Raw genomic sequence first — 16,378 nt, 5'->3', positions numbered from 1 at the left:
AGGTGAATACTGCAAGCTGTGCTTGATCAATCATACAGAGGGGCATTCGAGAGTGACACAGCATGAAAGAACCATCCAGCAAGGTGTGCCTTGGGCAACAGTAATGTAGATATTATTCAACAATGTCTCATAACAATACCAGGGCCCTCATAAAGAGTTTGGCAATTTAGGTATTACTAATACCACCAAAAACATTTCCTGGCACCTGGGTTAGTAGCAGTAGTAAATCTGCCAAAGTACACATTTGAGTTATTCCCCATTCCGAAGTCCTATATCATGGTGGTAATTCTGCTGGAGGTATTTCTGCAATTCCTCTGCAAGGGTTGGATATATAATTAGTTCGACCGGTAAACAGTCAGTCATTTTGTTACTGCTTGTTTTTTCTGGTCACTGCAGAACTCGTAATGAGGGCCAATGTGTGTGTGTGTGTGTGTGTGTGTGTGCGTGTGTGTGTATGTGCATATGTGTTTCTTTTCATCTGTCAGTCCATATGGGAAGAACACTACTTACACCTGTTGTGAAGCTCTGATCTGGTGACAACAGAACCTAGTAACACACACTTTTCTGAAACAGTGGCTTTGGGTGAACCAATGCACTCTTCCATGAGTGATATTTTAACACTGAAAATCATATCTTATCTTTTCCCACGTTATCTATTTCATATACATGGAAATGTGAATGTGGAATATAGTAGGTATGTTCCAGATGCAAGTCCACTCGGTATATTGGTTTCCGGAATGAGGTTTTAAATGTACAGCAGGCAGCGACACAACCAATTGGTTTAGCTTTTTTAAATGTAGCATGTAAGATTTATTTAGTAAAACCCAGCAGGTTATGAACAACATCTACAGTGTTTTTGTTTCGATAGAAAATACCTCTCTGAAATTATTTGCACTGAGATCACTGGAAACCTGTGCACACATGTATTTGGCTTGCTCCTATACAGAACCCTGTTGTGGAGTGACCACAATTACCATCTTTTCATTAGAAACGTTTTGCAGTCAATCCCATTCATCACATAGATTATTATACCATCCAGAATTATCCTGCTCCATTTTCCTATACACTCATTGAATAATGGGTGATAAACTGTAGATTTGTACCAAGCAGTTGCACCACCATTACACTATTACACCACTAAACCAATGGTGATGGTTGAAGTGGAGCAGAAACAGTACAGTAATACAGCACAAGACAGACATCAAGAACATCTTAGTCGTGTTCACAGATGTCTATAGACATGCAATTTATTGGTGAAGGTGGTTGAGAATGATTCAGGGGTGGGGTATCTTGGGGCCATTCACCGTTAAAATCTCCTTCTTATCTGGGGTTATGGAGAATGAAAGATCAACCACGAGGGACATCACAATGAGGATGGCACAAGGTGTATGGCAGTGGTTTGGTTTAGGAGTGCTTATGAACAGAAGATAGATACATCCCGGTAGTGAGGGCCTTCCAATGGATGAATTGAAATAGAAGAAGTAGGAATTTAAATAAGATGTGATTGTATATGGACAGCCACCCTATGTGACTGTGCTGGGCAGACATGAGTTTGGAGTGGGAGGAGGTTGTACACGGTACAGATAGTATAGTTCAATTCCCACTTCAGAGTATTAAACCAGATGTGGATCAATCCCAAGAGCCTGATGATCATCAGGTTGGTGATAAGCAAAAGGTTATATGAAGCTACACTTAGCAGATCCTTAGTAGGTTATGCACAGCAGCTATTGATGTGGAGGTAATGAAGTACTGAAGTTTGAGGCCACTGTTAAAGAGAACTCATAGAATGCTATCTTTGAGTGGTGGGATAAATATGCCATGTGGAGTGGATGTAGGAGAGGGTAAAAGAGGTGTGGTATTTGAGTCTTGGGGAAAGAAAACGTTGGTGTTACAGGAGTTGAGAATTATGCAACATGAAACTATCCACTGACAGAAAAAAGGTAGGGAGTTAATGTTGCAAGACGACGGCTCAGAAGTCAAAAGGGAGAAAGAAGATGCATAGAGTGTATGCGGCACATAGATGATATGAGAACTCAAAACAAGTGGATTTGTTTGCAGAGAGAAGAAGTGTATCATGTGAAGGGGCAGCATCGAAGTACACTCCCATTTCGGATGCCTGATGTTAGAGAAGTGGCTGATACATTCCTTGTGTTCAGAGAGGTGGAGAAGGAATGATGAGCCAGATAAAAGAGTACCGGACAAGGATGGTACCCAAAATGTAAAGATGTGAAGGAGTAGGGAGGGATGATCGCCTTTGTTATAGGCATCAACACAATCTACGAGAATGAGGATAGATGAGAGAGAGAGAGAGAAAGAGAGAGAGAGAGAGAGAGAGAGAGAGAGAGAGAGAGAGAGAGAGAGAGAGAGAGAGAGAGAGATGGAGGTGTGAGTGAGTGCTGTCTCCATGGAGTGTCTGCTCCAGAAACCAGGTTGGTAACTGAGTCAACATGACAGCATGAAGAGGATGAGTTGATTGTGAAAGTGGATGGTTAGATTGGAGGTCATTTGCATATTTCACATTTTGAAAGATTCAGTAAGAAAGGATAGTTTAGTAAGTACATTGACTGGCACTAGTGTGTTGTGGAGAGAAAGGTTTATGAGACATGCAATAGCCAATTCACAAAGGGTTTTCCCAGAGTATGGACACTTTTGGCACCTAAACTGTGACTGCATCAGCAAATATGCATACATTCACTGAGAGGGCTATGGACTTGTTTGTTAACAAACATTTAAAATGCATGTGTCACAGTTAGTAAATCGTAGATGGAAGAAATGCAATAAGTATAGAAAAGTGCACTGAGTACTGTCAAACTGGCAAAAGTGGCAAATGTGTGTGAAAAGTGACACGTCAGGAACATCTAATTTATATGCAAGAGAAAAATGGAATTCAAGGATGCAACTTTTGACCCCTTTATTAATTAATGTTATGTTGATTAATACTCTGCTCCTCTACCACCCAAGGACAGTCTCCAAGCGTTCATTCAGCTCTTCAATAGAGGAGGGCTGGGTGTGTTTTTGGGCAAAGGATGATTGGATAGGTTTAGAACCAGGAGGAACTTGCGTCTGTGAGTGTTGTTTTGCATGTGGGAATTGGTTTGGGAGGCCTGTGTGTTGTAACTGCATGGGTAGGACTCAGCGCCTCGGTTGTGCCCTAGTGTTTGTGTTGGTGTGTGTGTCATGTGATGTTAGGGTGGATTGTGGTTGTGTGCACTGGTTAATTGTATCAATAAGGGGTTCACATTCGTGGACAGCTGTTGCATGTATGAATATCTATTGTGCTGGTGTGTATTGTGTTGTGTTGATGGATTTATGGATTATATGCCGGGGAGGTCCCTCTGGGTTTGCTTCCAGAGTCTCAGATATGGTAGAGGGTGACCATTAGATTTATTTCTTGGTGGGTTTGTATATTGTAGTTGGCCCTAGTTAAGTGTAGGGTTAATAAGTCACTTGGTTTGGTGAAGCCTCTGGTGTGAGTCTTTGGTTCCTGCCTTAATATTATCCAACAGTGTTTTTGGTTGTGGTTCATCAGCCCATCTCACCTCCTTTTGGTTCAGGGGCCGACTTCCTTGTGGGTTATGGTGGCAGGTGTATGGTGATACCTAGTGTGTTCCTGGTTACTCGATTGTGGCCGTTGGGTGTGGATCTGATGTCTGGTTGTTTGCCAAAAGGGTGCACAGCACGAGTTATGAAGATAGTGGGGTGGTGCCCAGTTGGGCAGCCCTAGTAATGGATGGGCAGGTTAGGATGGCCCTAGTTCTGTGTGGGCAGGTTGGATGATGCTTGGGTTCTAGTGGTTTACCTGTCTGACTTTGCTTGTTGTTTAATTACGCGTGGGTGTTCTCCCTAAACTGTCCAGACTTTGGGCGGCCTTCTCATTGGTGATCACTCCAGTTGTTGGTGTGGTTGGGGATGAGCAAGAGGTGCAGTGTTCTGGTCCTCTAAGGTATTGCCACTGTTATCTGTTACCATGTCCCTTAGTATACATCTTTGGTCTGCAATGTTATTGCTGCTGATGTCATTGCCTGTTGGATAACCATGTTTTGAGTCCTTTCCTGAAAGTGATGTAGTCTTCTGTGGTTCTAATTTCTTTGGGCCTGGTGTTCCAAAGGTTGGCGATTAGAAGTGTGCACAGTGTACCATACACACTGGGTAACCTTGTACACAGAACCCACCATTGTACCTTGAAAGTACACAGAGCCCACTATTGTACCTTAAAAGTACAATAGTGGATTCTGTCTGGCATACACTTAACCTGCTCTGGACATTTTTTTTGTTATGGTCATGCCAGTAGTAATTAACTATTTCTCGTAGGTGTAACATTCAACTTTAAAAACATTGCCGAAACAATTATTTGTAAATGTCCACCATAGACAGGTAATCATATTTCAAAACATGGTTGCAGTGTTGGATTAGTAACTGCACTTTGGAAGGTTGAAAGAGTGTGCACACGTGAGAGGGTATAAAATAAGTAACCTCTGCATTCAATAAAACATGAGTGGGAGTGAACATTGCACCACCACTCAGAGTACAATTTGACAGGAAGAATGCTCAGAGGCCTTGCACTTGTCTTGGGAACAGGACATTGCCATGCATCATTCGAGTGCTTAGAAGCTGGAGGAGTCTGGCATGAAGTGGTATATAAAGCACCAATAAAATATTAAGTTTGGTTACATTTCTCACCATATAATTAGTAATCTGGGATGAAACTGACATTGAATAACACGAATACATCCATTGGTTAAGCCAAAATAAATGTCTTTATTAGTGTTAATTAGAGTAAAAACTCATTACCCTTTCTGCATCTAACAGTGTATTTGAAGCAACATATACTTAATACATGAATGTATCACAATACTACAGAGTTTAATTCCAGTGCAGGCATAACCGGCACAATTAACAACGTACCCGAAGAAGACAGTCTTTGAGTAAGAGATAAATGCAAAGATAACGCTATGTACCCAGCAGAGATCTCCACAAAAAAATAATAATAACGCATTCCTGCAAGGATGCTATAAACTAACCGTCTACATCTTAGTGGCTGAACATTTAGCCAACAAACAGCACAACTACCTTTTATCCACACAACCTAAAAAGAAATGAAATAACTCAAAAGTGAGATTGCTTACAACATTTCTAGCTCAAAACAAATCAATACGAAAGCTACTCACCAGAGATTAGGATTTGTCACTTCTTAACAACACCTCTCTTTCCAAAAGGTTTGAACAATTTAAAACAAAGTTGGGCAAAGACATTTCAAGGCCCTAAAAGCCACTGTACCGCCATGGCTAGGCAACACACCACATGGTTTTTACGCATGTGTCAATGATAATATTTGCTTAAATGTCATTAAAAACACGTAGAACTCGAAAATTAGTTCAAGATGACGTAATGCATGAATTGTAAAACCACTAACTAGGTTTTCATCATTATCTGCATGTGCAAAAAAACAGTAGAAACTAGAATTCAATAACCTATACAGACAATCAGCCTGAAAGACGCTGGAAATACACTAACTGCAATTTGGTCACAACAAGAATCTGGGAACATGTCTGACATCACATGCATAGATATGCATAGATATGGAACTTGTTATGAATGATGACGAAGGAGGGGATCGGGAACATAAGTTAAGAGAAATAGAAGACAAATGGGGCCTCATTACGACCCTGGCGGTAGGGGGTTAACGGCACCAGTTGCCTCATTACGAGGTCTGCTTGCGGGACGCACTAAGGACGCCTGCTAAAACCAGGCGTCCTTAGCGGGTCCCGCAAGCAGACCAGGATGCTAACAACGGGCCTGTCATTAACGGGACCGTTGTTAGCATCCTCCCAATTCCCATTGAGCCCTATGGGGGCTCAATTGGGATTGGGGAAGTACCAGTTCCGGGTTCCTGGAATGGGTAAATATCGGGCCCACCAAGGTGGGAATGGCCCGGTATTTTCCCATTCCAAGAACCAAGACCTGTTACCCGGTATGGGTTCCCTCCCCACTCGGAATGAGGCCCATGGATTCTCAAAAACCTACTTATTAAAACAGGGCCTCCATTTGGAAAATTAAATGTCTGTATTCCATGAAAATAGCACCTTTGAAGTACATATAGATATGGATATGCACTATTAAGCTCTGCCTGAAAATAATGAATTGACGTAAATGAGTATATGTCAACTGTTATGTTTTCCACAATAGACTATCCACCTAATGGTGTTGTATTAACATTTCGGCAGCCTTTGGTTCAAGAGCAAATGACAATGCAATCGTGGGAAGGTGGGGAGGAAGGATAGCTCAGGGGCAATGCGGTTGCCTATGAAGACAACGCAGCGCAACAAAGGTTTGAATCCAGATCCTACGGTTAGAAACCACTCACTGGTATTAAGTGCGTCATAAATGAACAATAAAAAAAAGCAAATCATACTTCAATACCAAGCTACATGACGTGTGTTTAAGACACCCGTGGAGGATTTCGTTTTCCAAATTATTTTTTTGTTAATGATTCTTTTTTACAAGTATGTAATGAGATAAAGATTGCATACGAAATACAGATCCAGTCAACAACACACGTACGTTATTTACCAAAAGCAAATCAGTAGGCTAGAATACAGCTCAGAAAAATCAAAAAAAATTAAAAGACAAGAAAACACAATTTATTTTCTTCAGAACATCTGGCCTTGGAGAATCTATGACATTTCTATTGTCAAAAGGGAAATTATATCGTGCCTCCTATTGCAATGAATATATGTATATTGGCCTACGCCAAGCTGCTTGTAAGCCACTTGCGAAGAAATCCATGTTGCAAGGTCCTGACCTTAGAATCAATGTAAACCGCCATTTTAGGTCAATCCGCCATTTTAGGTTCTCTCTTTAAAGTCACCCTGTGAGTTAAAATGGTGGACGATGTCATTCCGAAATACGACATGGCCGTCTTGACCTCTGCGTACAACTAATATGTAACTTGCCTGCAGGCCACTTGTTGGGGTCGTGAACTGAGACCTTGTCCTTCGCTGACCTGTGTGTAAAGGATTACTCGTGCCAATGAAAATAACCCGCGAGCATATGTTAAGAACAATGTATCCAAATACTGAACTGAGAACACTTGTTTAACTACATTGCATTAATGTTTGAGAAGACTCTATGAGGAATCCTAAAATACACTGTTACCGTGTAGACTTGTTGGCCAATGCATTAAAGGCAAACCCTAAGCATATAGATGTGTGAACTCGGCATGAACCCTATATCAGTAATGTATTAGAGGAATATTAACCCGCAGTAGGATTGGACATCATGTTCGCAAAGGTTATAAAAGTGCGACTAATTCTAATCTACAGTCCCACTCGCTGAGCACACCGAACCATGCTGGAGTTCTCTGTGTTGTACTGAGGGCGGATAGCTATCTGATTGTTTTGTCCTTTGAAAATGTTCAGTATAAATGAACGATCTTTGTATGTTCCTTTGTAACCTGTGTTCGGTGTATTTCCTTTTGGGGTACTCAGCCTTGATATTTTCTCTTTGTTTTCACACTATGGGCCTCATCACGAGTCTGGTGGTAACCCTTAAATGCGGCGGTAGCGCTATTACCGCCGCATTTAAGGGTCTGCCAGATCATGGCTTTGGCGGATTTCCCCCCAGCTATTAGCTGGGGGGAAATCCGCAGCAAAATTGCCAATTTCCGGCGCAATTATCGCCGGCTGGAAATCCGCCGGCGGTAATAGCGCGAACTTTCCCCATTGGGCCCAATGGGGAATGAGGAATTCCTAAATGGGCCCAATTCGGAATGGGCAATAACCCTTCTGCCAAACTCGTGATACGGCACTAATAGCATCAGGGGGGGTTGGCGGTAGGGCTATTAGCACCGGCGCTAATAGCGCCGGCGTTACCGCCCAACTCGTGATGAGGCCCTATGTCAGAAATAGTTTTATGATAACCAATACCAGAGAAAATGTTCCGTCGGAACAACTATTTTCCCCGGGTAACACATGCATATCACTTTTCTCAGAGGCACATTTCACTGCCTTGTTGCGATCCACCAATACAGAGCCACTGTGTTACATTTTGCTGCATCATAGTTAATTTCATCATCTTGGGCATGCATAATAATGTCACTGGACTCTACCCTCCATCAAACCCCAAATCTATGGAGGTGATGTGTAACATACATATGTTCTTATGTTTATTGGTATTGTTGTCTGAGCCCTGATGCCTATGGGCTAGTTTGGAGCTATACAAATAACACGTAAATACATTTTTAAAAAAACTTTCTCAGATTACTATGCTTGTAGAAAGACAGAAAAAATCCTACAAATACCACAGTCACAAACTCTTAAAGCATTCAGTCTCATATAAGTCATTTGCCTCCTCAAAATGGGGATTTCAGGATATCCAAATGTGCTTCTTACTGGAGAGGGTTCTTTATATTTACCCATAGTATGAACGATCCCATTCACTGCAAACCTAGCTTGTGCCTTCCACTCTGCTTCAGATGGTATTTTAATTTTTTTGCTTGATCGCCTCCCAAGAATGTCTTTTTTGCTCCACGAACAAGCTTGCTGTGCTTGGTAACTCCCATCATCTTATTAAAGAGCCTATCTGCTGCCACCACTCGCCTTCAGACTCAAAATGTCTGTTAATAAATCCTGCCAGCACATTTTCCAAATTTCATTTGTCGGAAAACACTGATTTCTGATTGTGAGGTAAGTATTTTTTTCAGCAATGTAATCTTTCACACCAACCACTTAATAATATTAGATTGTTTATAGATTCTGGCAGAACAGTGCTTTCTAACTGAAGATTCCTATTGCTCTTAGTCCATCACCTTACACGTCTCCCAATTATTTGATCCCAAAACCTAAAAATCAACATGAGGTGAACAATTTGTAACCTACTGCCACATAATTCACCAAAATAATGTTCACATAACCTTACATTTCCCAACTGACAATGTGAAACTTTGAGCACTCGTTACCAAATATTTCTACCTATTCTGGTCTTCAAATCATTAAACCCAGTGTTCTAAACATATCAAATTTCGGGCTATATGTTTGTTTTTCCAGCATACCAGAAGTTATTTGAAACACAGTCACCTTCCATTTAATAGCAAACAACCATTCTCAGCTATTATACGAATTTCTCAAATGTACTCAATGCTAATCTGTATTACCATGTTCCTTAAAGTTGCAATTTATGTTTATTTTGCTAATATTATCTATTACTCATCAGTTTTGACCTACACACAATTTAATTGTAGAAGTCTATGCATGCCGATCATAAGGGTCTGGAGTCACCAATACCACAAAAGTAAAGAGTTAAGTACCTAACACCACTAACATGGAACATTCAGTTAATTGGAAACAGGCCATCATAATCTCCAAAACATGCACCTGCCAAATTAATTGACTCATTACCACATGACAAATCACATACACTTTGGAATAGATACAATATCTAAACCGCCCCACTCTTCAGATAGATTTGACCACTTTAAATTGACAATTTTACTCAATACAACTGTTCTCTTCACACATCACGATTTACATTGGTCCGTCTTCAGTACAGGCCTTGATCAGATATGGCACGCGTTGACAGTAGCACCCGAAGAATTGTAAACTATCTCTTACTGTTCCAGTTCTGAGTTCATACTTGTTACATGGTCCTTCACAAGTCAGTTTACACACTGTATTCTAAAATGAATTTGTATTTGCATTCTTTATAATGTAATGGTTACACAGCTCTTGAGTGGTGAGAAATTATCAATTCTTTGGTTAAACTCATGGCATAGGCTGGAACATGTTTTCAAATCTTTACAGTTTCATTTAAGACGGAAATACTGTTAGTCATATTATTTACATTTGTTTTTCTCCTGATGGCCACATATCGCGCATTTTTGTCACTCATATCCTTTTGTTAAACTTATCATATTGATTGTTGTTCTCAATGAAATGTTTTCTTATTTAAACACATGCATGTAACTCATTTTGATAAGATGTGTGTTTTTCTTTTTTTTTGTTAAGTGCAACTTTCAGATAGAAATGTGTACTGTTTTCAAACCACTATGTTGTAAGTGACTTCAATCCAGCACTCCAACTAAGTCAATGCTTAGTGTGGGATGCCCAAAGGAAGCCCTTATTTATATATTTTTATGTCAAAGTTCTTTAAATCTGGATGATATACCCTCATATAACGCCCCTCTCTTTGGATCTCCCCGACCTCACTGAGCCAAGAAGTAGGTTTGTTTTGCAAATTAAAATGTTTATTTGAAGAATTGAACAATATATATATATCACACTTTTATGAATAAAATAAGATCTGAATAGCACACTTATGAATATGAACAGTAATCAGCAATGGGTGATATTACAGTCTCAACAATCTCTTTAATCAATAAGGAGTAGTAATAGGAAGGATAAGGTAGAAAGAATACTTTTATGGTTCAAGGAAATGCAATGATGGGAAAGAATGCAACACAAAAATAAACTTGATATGCTTTCAATCAAAAGATAATATGATCACTTTTTCCCTTGTGACTACTCACTCCCCCCACTATGCAATACGAAGAGTTAGAAATGAGGGCACACAGGTTTCAGAAAAACAATCAATAATGCAGTTCAACCCCAGTTCCCCCAGCAAGCTTAGAGAGAGCAGGTATGAATTTAAAACACAGACCAAGATGCTTTGGAAGGTGATTGCAGTGAATGGGAAAATATGCCAAATGATTTTAATTCACTAAATGGGATTCAGGTTAAATGATAGTTACTTTGGATTGGTTCCGGTCAACACTAGCAATGATTCATGAATGATTATCAGGTTGAAAACGGAATTCAGCAATTGAAAACAAGAAACAGCTATTTTGACATGTGGTGAAAAGAAGCTAAATTGCAATTTGCAGCAATTTATCCATGTGCGTGAGACGCGATTACGGACAAACTATAATGTTGCAGAGGTTTTTGTGAAGGTAGATTTTTAGAAATTAAGTCAAGATTTCAAATGGACAGATCGCACTTTAAAGATTTACCAACAAGGATAGGCTTAAACTAAGGAGCTATGAAGAAGCAAGACACTTAACGGGCAGCCACCAGAACAGCGGCGTCACCGCTCTGATCTCTGTCCATCAAAACACTTGTCCCTCTTCAGAAATATCAGCCCAAAGTTGATTATTGCTACAATTATCACAGACTTATGTGGAGGAGAGAAGAATTTAGGATAGACAAAAGGTTCTATAATGCAGCTCTGGATGGGTGAAATGGAATAAGATTACTTAAAACTAAGAGATGACAATGGACAGTTCTACACTAAATGCTCACTCCTAGGCTTTGGAATGGAATGGGCCCATCACAGATCTGGTCAAGGGTTTGGACTTCACTCGCCACCGGACAGGTCTCAGGCACTCTGGGTTCTGCTCTCAGCACTGCACGGCAGTCTGGGTGGCCTCTTGCACTGGATCTTATGGGTTCTGGATACAGCTCTGCTTTCTGGGTCTGGACCTTGGTTCTAGCACAGGGTTCTTGGCTAGAATAGCAAAACAGCACAGCCAGGCTGTTGGAGGTGAGAGCCCCTGGGGAGTTTAGGGGTTAGAATCAGGTTGCTAGATTCTGCAGGCCTGCTGAGAAGGGTCCAGCTTGTGAATTAGGCCTCTCTGCTTCAAAGTTCTAGAGTTTGGTTCTAGAGTCTGGTCTCTGGATCTATCTGGAGTCTGGAGTCTTCCTGCAGGGTGCTTTGCCAAGAATAGTTGAGTAGTGGAAAAGTGTGTGTTTGCCTGTCCTAAGCAGTCTCTATTTATGTATTTCCAAAGTGGGTGGGGAGGCTGATTCTACATGCCCAACCCCCTAAGGATTTGATAGGTTAGAGGATTCCCTGTCCCCTTATTGGAGAAAAGGTCAGCGTGTCATCCTGTGTCATCTTTATGGCTGTGTCAACCTCCCCTTTGTGTCTGTACAGGATATCCTATTTTCCATAAAACACATATTTACAATATATGCCACTTGTTAATATTACATAAATTACATGCCAGATTAATTAAGATCCATTTCTGTTTAACTCTCCTCCTCCTCAGAGCCTGGGTTCAGAAATGACCAATTTTTTGCGCTTTTGGTGGATTTCCCAATATTCTTTCTGCACCAAATTTTAGACATGCCTACACACCCCACCTGGGCACATTTCTGTAATTTGTTATGTTCATAGCAACAACAGAGCAGCTATAATATGAATACATTCCGGGGTTTGGTCTCAGAACATCACACAGAGTCCAGCTTAGTCTTAAATCATGAGGGAATTTTTTCATTTTAAGAACCTCAAAGTTTCCCATTTTTGTCAGCTTGGTACAATTTGTCATAAGCATTTTTATAAAACATACATTTGCTTTCAATTCAATTCAATTCACATCTCAGTCTGATCCGCCTCCTAGAGCTGGGCTGACTCAGAGGCTCACATGTCGTGTTTCCTTCCAACAGTTTGTGGTCAGTTACACCCCAAATTAGCATTCCCATTCAGTCCAAGGAATCTATTGTTCCTTTCTCCGGGCTGCAGAGAAAATCACCTCCCTTTTTTGATTAGCATGCCAATGCGACATCCTCCTTCTGTTGGGAATGACATGGTGTGAAGGGTTCTCAGGGGAAGCAAGCCTTTTGGAGTTTTAACTGCATCAGTTTACTTTCTGATCAATTGTAACATAGTTCCTTGTGAAAAGAAATAACATGTATAAACTTAAAATAAGCAACATATCTTTAAATCAAGTCTTTTTCAACATGAAATCACTGTGTGGCACTCTATATGGTATTTTGATGGAATTATCTTCTTTGGCATATTTAACTTCTGAAACACCAGTTCTCCTGTTAGAATTATAAATCGCCAGCACCTGACAGAGGCGAGTAACGGTACTACACCCATTTTGACAGCTGTCTTTCCATCAAATATCTTTAAAATAGGATTCTGTTCTGAGAACATATGATTCTTGCTGACATTGTATTGATGTGGATTCTTGCAGTAAATGATGTGGAACACCCAACAAAGAGGTTGGATCTTTTGGATGATTTGTGAGCCATGATTTTAGCAATTTTTGACAATCAAGAAAATGGATTTTCAAACAGCTCTGTGTTTCTTTTTCAATCAGCATTGCTATTTCCAAGTGGTTTCAGGCTACTTGTGGGTAGCCCAATGGTGGTTTTTGGCATTTATCTGCTATGCTCACTAAGATAGGCAAAAGTAGATGATGGCCTATTTTTCAGGTTTTCACTGCGCAACTTCTGGTGATTTCTGGCGAGCAGCATGCTTTCCGGTGGCCATTATGATGTTTCTGCTGCCAGCAATGCACAGTGATGTTGCAGGGCTTGGATGAGTGGGTTGATACATCCCACAATGTGCTCCTTCCTTCTACGAGTTTTTAGGGTCTTTTATATAAAATTGCAGTTTCCAGGCTCACATTTCAGGTATAATTTTCCCCCAGACAATCGGCCTCATTACGACCCAGATGGTAGAGTGATAACGGCGCTGGTAGAGCTGCCGGCGCCGTTATCACTCTACCACCTCATTAAGAGGTCTGCTCGCGGGTGCCGCTAAGGACGTCTGGACAAGCCAGGCATCCTTAGCGGGACGCGCTAGCAGACCAGGATGCTAACAACGGGCCCATCATTAACGGGCCCGTTGTTAGCATCCTCCCCATTCCCATTGAGCCCTATGTAGGCTCAAATGGGAATGGGGATATACCGGGTCCGGATCCCAAGAATGAAAATTACCGGGCCCGCTAAAGTCGGCATGGGCTGGTAATTCCCTATTTTTGGGACCCGGACCCGGTACCCGGTTTGGGGGTAGCCATGCCACTAAAAATGGCATGGCTACCTCCAAACTCCAAATGAGTCCCAATGAAGTTTAAAAAACCTTTTTTTCCATCATTTTGTGAACATACGTACTGTGGCTTTCTTTTCATGAATAATTTCAAATTGCACCATCTGACAAAGAAGTCTGTGGGACTTCATAGGACAATGCTTTGTTCCCTCTCTGTATAGTATTTTCAGTTAGTCCAATAAAAGGCATCAAAACCTGCATCTCATGTAAATGAAATTAATAGTCTTGAAGAAGTGGAGTTGGCAAGAAACATGTTGGCTATGTTTCATGATAAATGAACACAATTCACCAAGCGTTCTACTCTTTTGCTCACACAAAATGACTGCACCTTTTCTTAAATAGCACAAAGGTATACTTTCAGAATTCTCAAGTGCAACCTTTTCTTCTTACATGGTGTGAAATCAAACACAATTACATTATACTCTAATGGGCACTGTGCTCACTCTTAGGTCAGCAGTGCATGTCTATGGGCCTCATTACAAGTCTGGCGGTAACCATGCCTGAAACATATGGCAGATTGCCGCCTGGCTTCCTGGAAACACTAGGGGATTACAACCTCAGCTTTCCAGGAAGTCAGGCGCCGGTAATTGTTAGTCCCCATTCCCATAGGATTCAATGGGAATGGGGACCGCGGAAGCACCAGCACCGTTAATAACGGGGCCAGTGCTTCCATGCAACTCTGCGGGTGGGTGCCATTCTGCCTACCAGGTCTGACCCGGGCAGGCGGGACAGCACCCGCCTGCAGCCTCCTAGTGTGTTCGTCCGATAACAATGGTGCCAGGAGGCTTACCGGCAACGTTGTTACCGGAACGGCACACTTGTAATGAGTCCCAATGTGTTAAACCTGGGCTACCATTGTTTCCATGTTGCAAGGAGAGAGCCTCCCTCCTTGCCCAGAGCACCCATGGCTTAGAAGGTGAGCGTCGCAAGAGGCTTTTTGATGCTGTCTCCATATATATATATATTGCATTCCATGTCTAGGACTATGGTGGGCATGGTGGCAATAACCACATTTCATAGAGCATTGATATGATGTACTGCAGTTACATTGTTTAATTAGCACTCTTCATCATGTGGGCTGTGCGCAGGAGGGGAAAAGGCATGGTGCTACATCAGAGGTGGTCAGAAATTGTTCCCACTGAATATACACCAGGCCTACATGGTGGCCTGGTCTTTATGAAACTTTGCTAAGCCGACATTAGGGTACATGCTTGATGGGCATAGGTGGGACAGTAGCATAAAACCGGAAGCTCTAGATTTTCAGTTGTTAAAACAGGTTAAACCTTACAAGTTGTTGCCGACACTCTATTAAGAGGTTGGTTCTACTTGATTCAGCCTCATGTCTCTATCAAGACACGAGTGTAGCAATTAAGGAAAGTCAATGGTTAGCTATTGATGGGGCAGGAGCACCTCAGGCTCATTAGAGAAACGATGTATAGCTAGAATAATGCAGGTTACAGTATAATCGATAATTATAATAATTATGTAGGATTTCTTTGGGGTGGAGCTGGAGCACATGGTTTGTCGTTAGTTGTGAATTGTGGGTGGATGGCATTGTGGTGCACATGCAATGTGTATGTAAAGGACAAGGCAAACTCTGAGAACCCATGAACATTTAGTAGATATATGAGAAGGCTGAAGCACTGAAAACCCCATGTGCATTTTGTAGGCTAGGAGATGTCAAAAGCACTGTCAACCCATCTTGCATTTTCTAGGTAGAAGAGAAGGCAAACACACTTAGAATCCAGCATGCAATTAGTAGGAAGAGTGAATGCCAAAACACTGCGAACACCATTTGCATTAAATAGGCCACAGAGAAGGCTCCACTACAATTCTACATTTTCTGAAGTCCTTCAAACAGCACACTTCCAAATGATGGCATTGTCCTGCATAGACAATGAGACCAAACCTCTTACTGTTTTTTTGCAGGTTCGTGAAACGTTAGCTGCTGAGACGGGGCTCAGTGTGCGAGTGGTTCAAGTTTGGTTCCAGAATCAAAGAGCTAAGGTAAAATCAAGTAATGAAAATTGTAATGCTGACCACCTTTTGGATCTCTTTTTACCCAGGAACAGCATTGTGTTGGCTACTGAACAGTGACAATGGGCAATGTATAACCATTTGTGGATTTTGATGTTTTGCTGTCATTTTGTGCTGCTGTTTTAGGATAGCTTTTGTTGAGTTGTACTTCATTTGGTATCTAAATAAATCTGTCATAATCTCAATAGTATGGCATTGATCTTGGCTGTCGGGATGCATGTGTGCCAAATGTTCAGCAAATCTATGTCCCTGTAATGGAAATTCAGTCAATACCAAAAACTGATTTTGCAAAGCATGTGACTCTTTTCACAAATATTCAGACATAAGCGAAAGGGCTTGGACAGTGGCCCCTTTCCATTGATGCTATTCATGCAATTTTACCAACATCTGGAGGGACAGCAAGCACACTTCTACACGGCACAGGAACAAAAGATGAAATAGAAGAAGGGAATTGCATGCTACCTGTTTCTGCAAAATCCCTGACAGAGAAATTGCATCACTAGAAGTGGGGCAC

General features: G+C 41.3%; 1 protein-coding gene across 2 annotated transcripts in view; it reads left to right on the top strand.

The window, feature by feature from the left end:
* The window catches only part of LMX1A (LIM homeobox transcription factor 1 alpha), an 875,614-nt gene that overhangs the window by 819,112 nt on the left and 40,124 nt on the right, over positions 1–16,378 (top strand). For both annotated transcript variants that reach the window (XM_069641283.1, XM_069641284.1), the window contains one exon: positions 15,757–15,834. In XM_069641283.1, the coding sequence (XP_069497384.1) occupies positions 15,757–15,834 (78 nt within the window). The remainder of the gene's footprint in view (positions 1–15,756; positions 15,835–16,378) is intronic.

The sequence above is a fragment of the Ambystoma mexicanum genome, chromosome 1q, assembly GCF_040938575.1.
Source record: "Ambystoma mexicanum isolate Mex_15411 chromosome 1q, UKY_AmexF1_1, whole genome shotgun sequence".
Taxonomy (NCBI): Eukaryota; Metazoa; Chordata; class Amphibia; order Caudata; family Ambystomatidae; genus Ambystoma; species Ambystoma mexicanum.
This window is presented reverse-complemented; position numbering and strand designations above follow the sequence as displayed.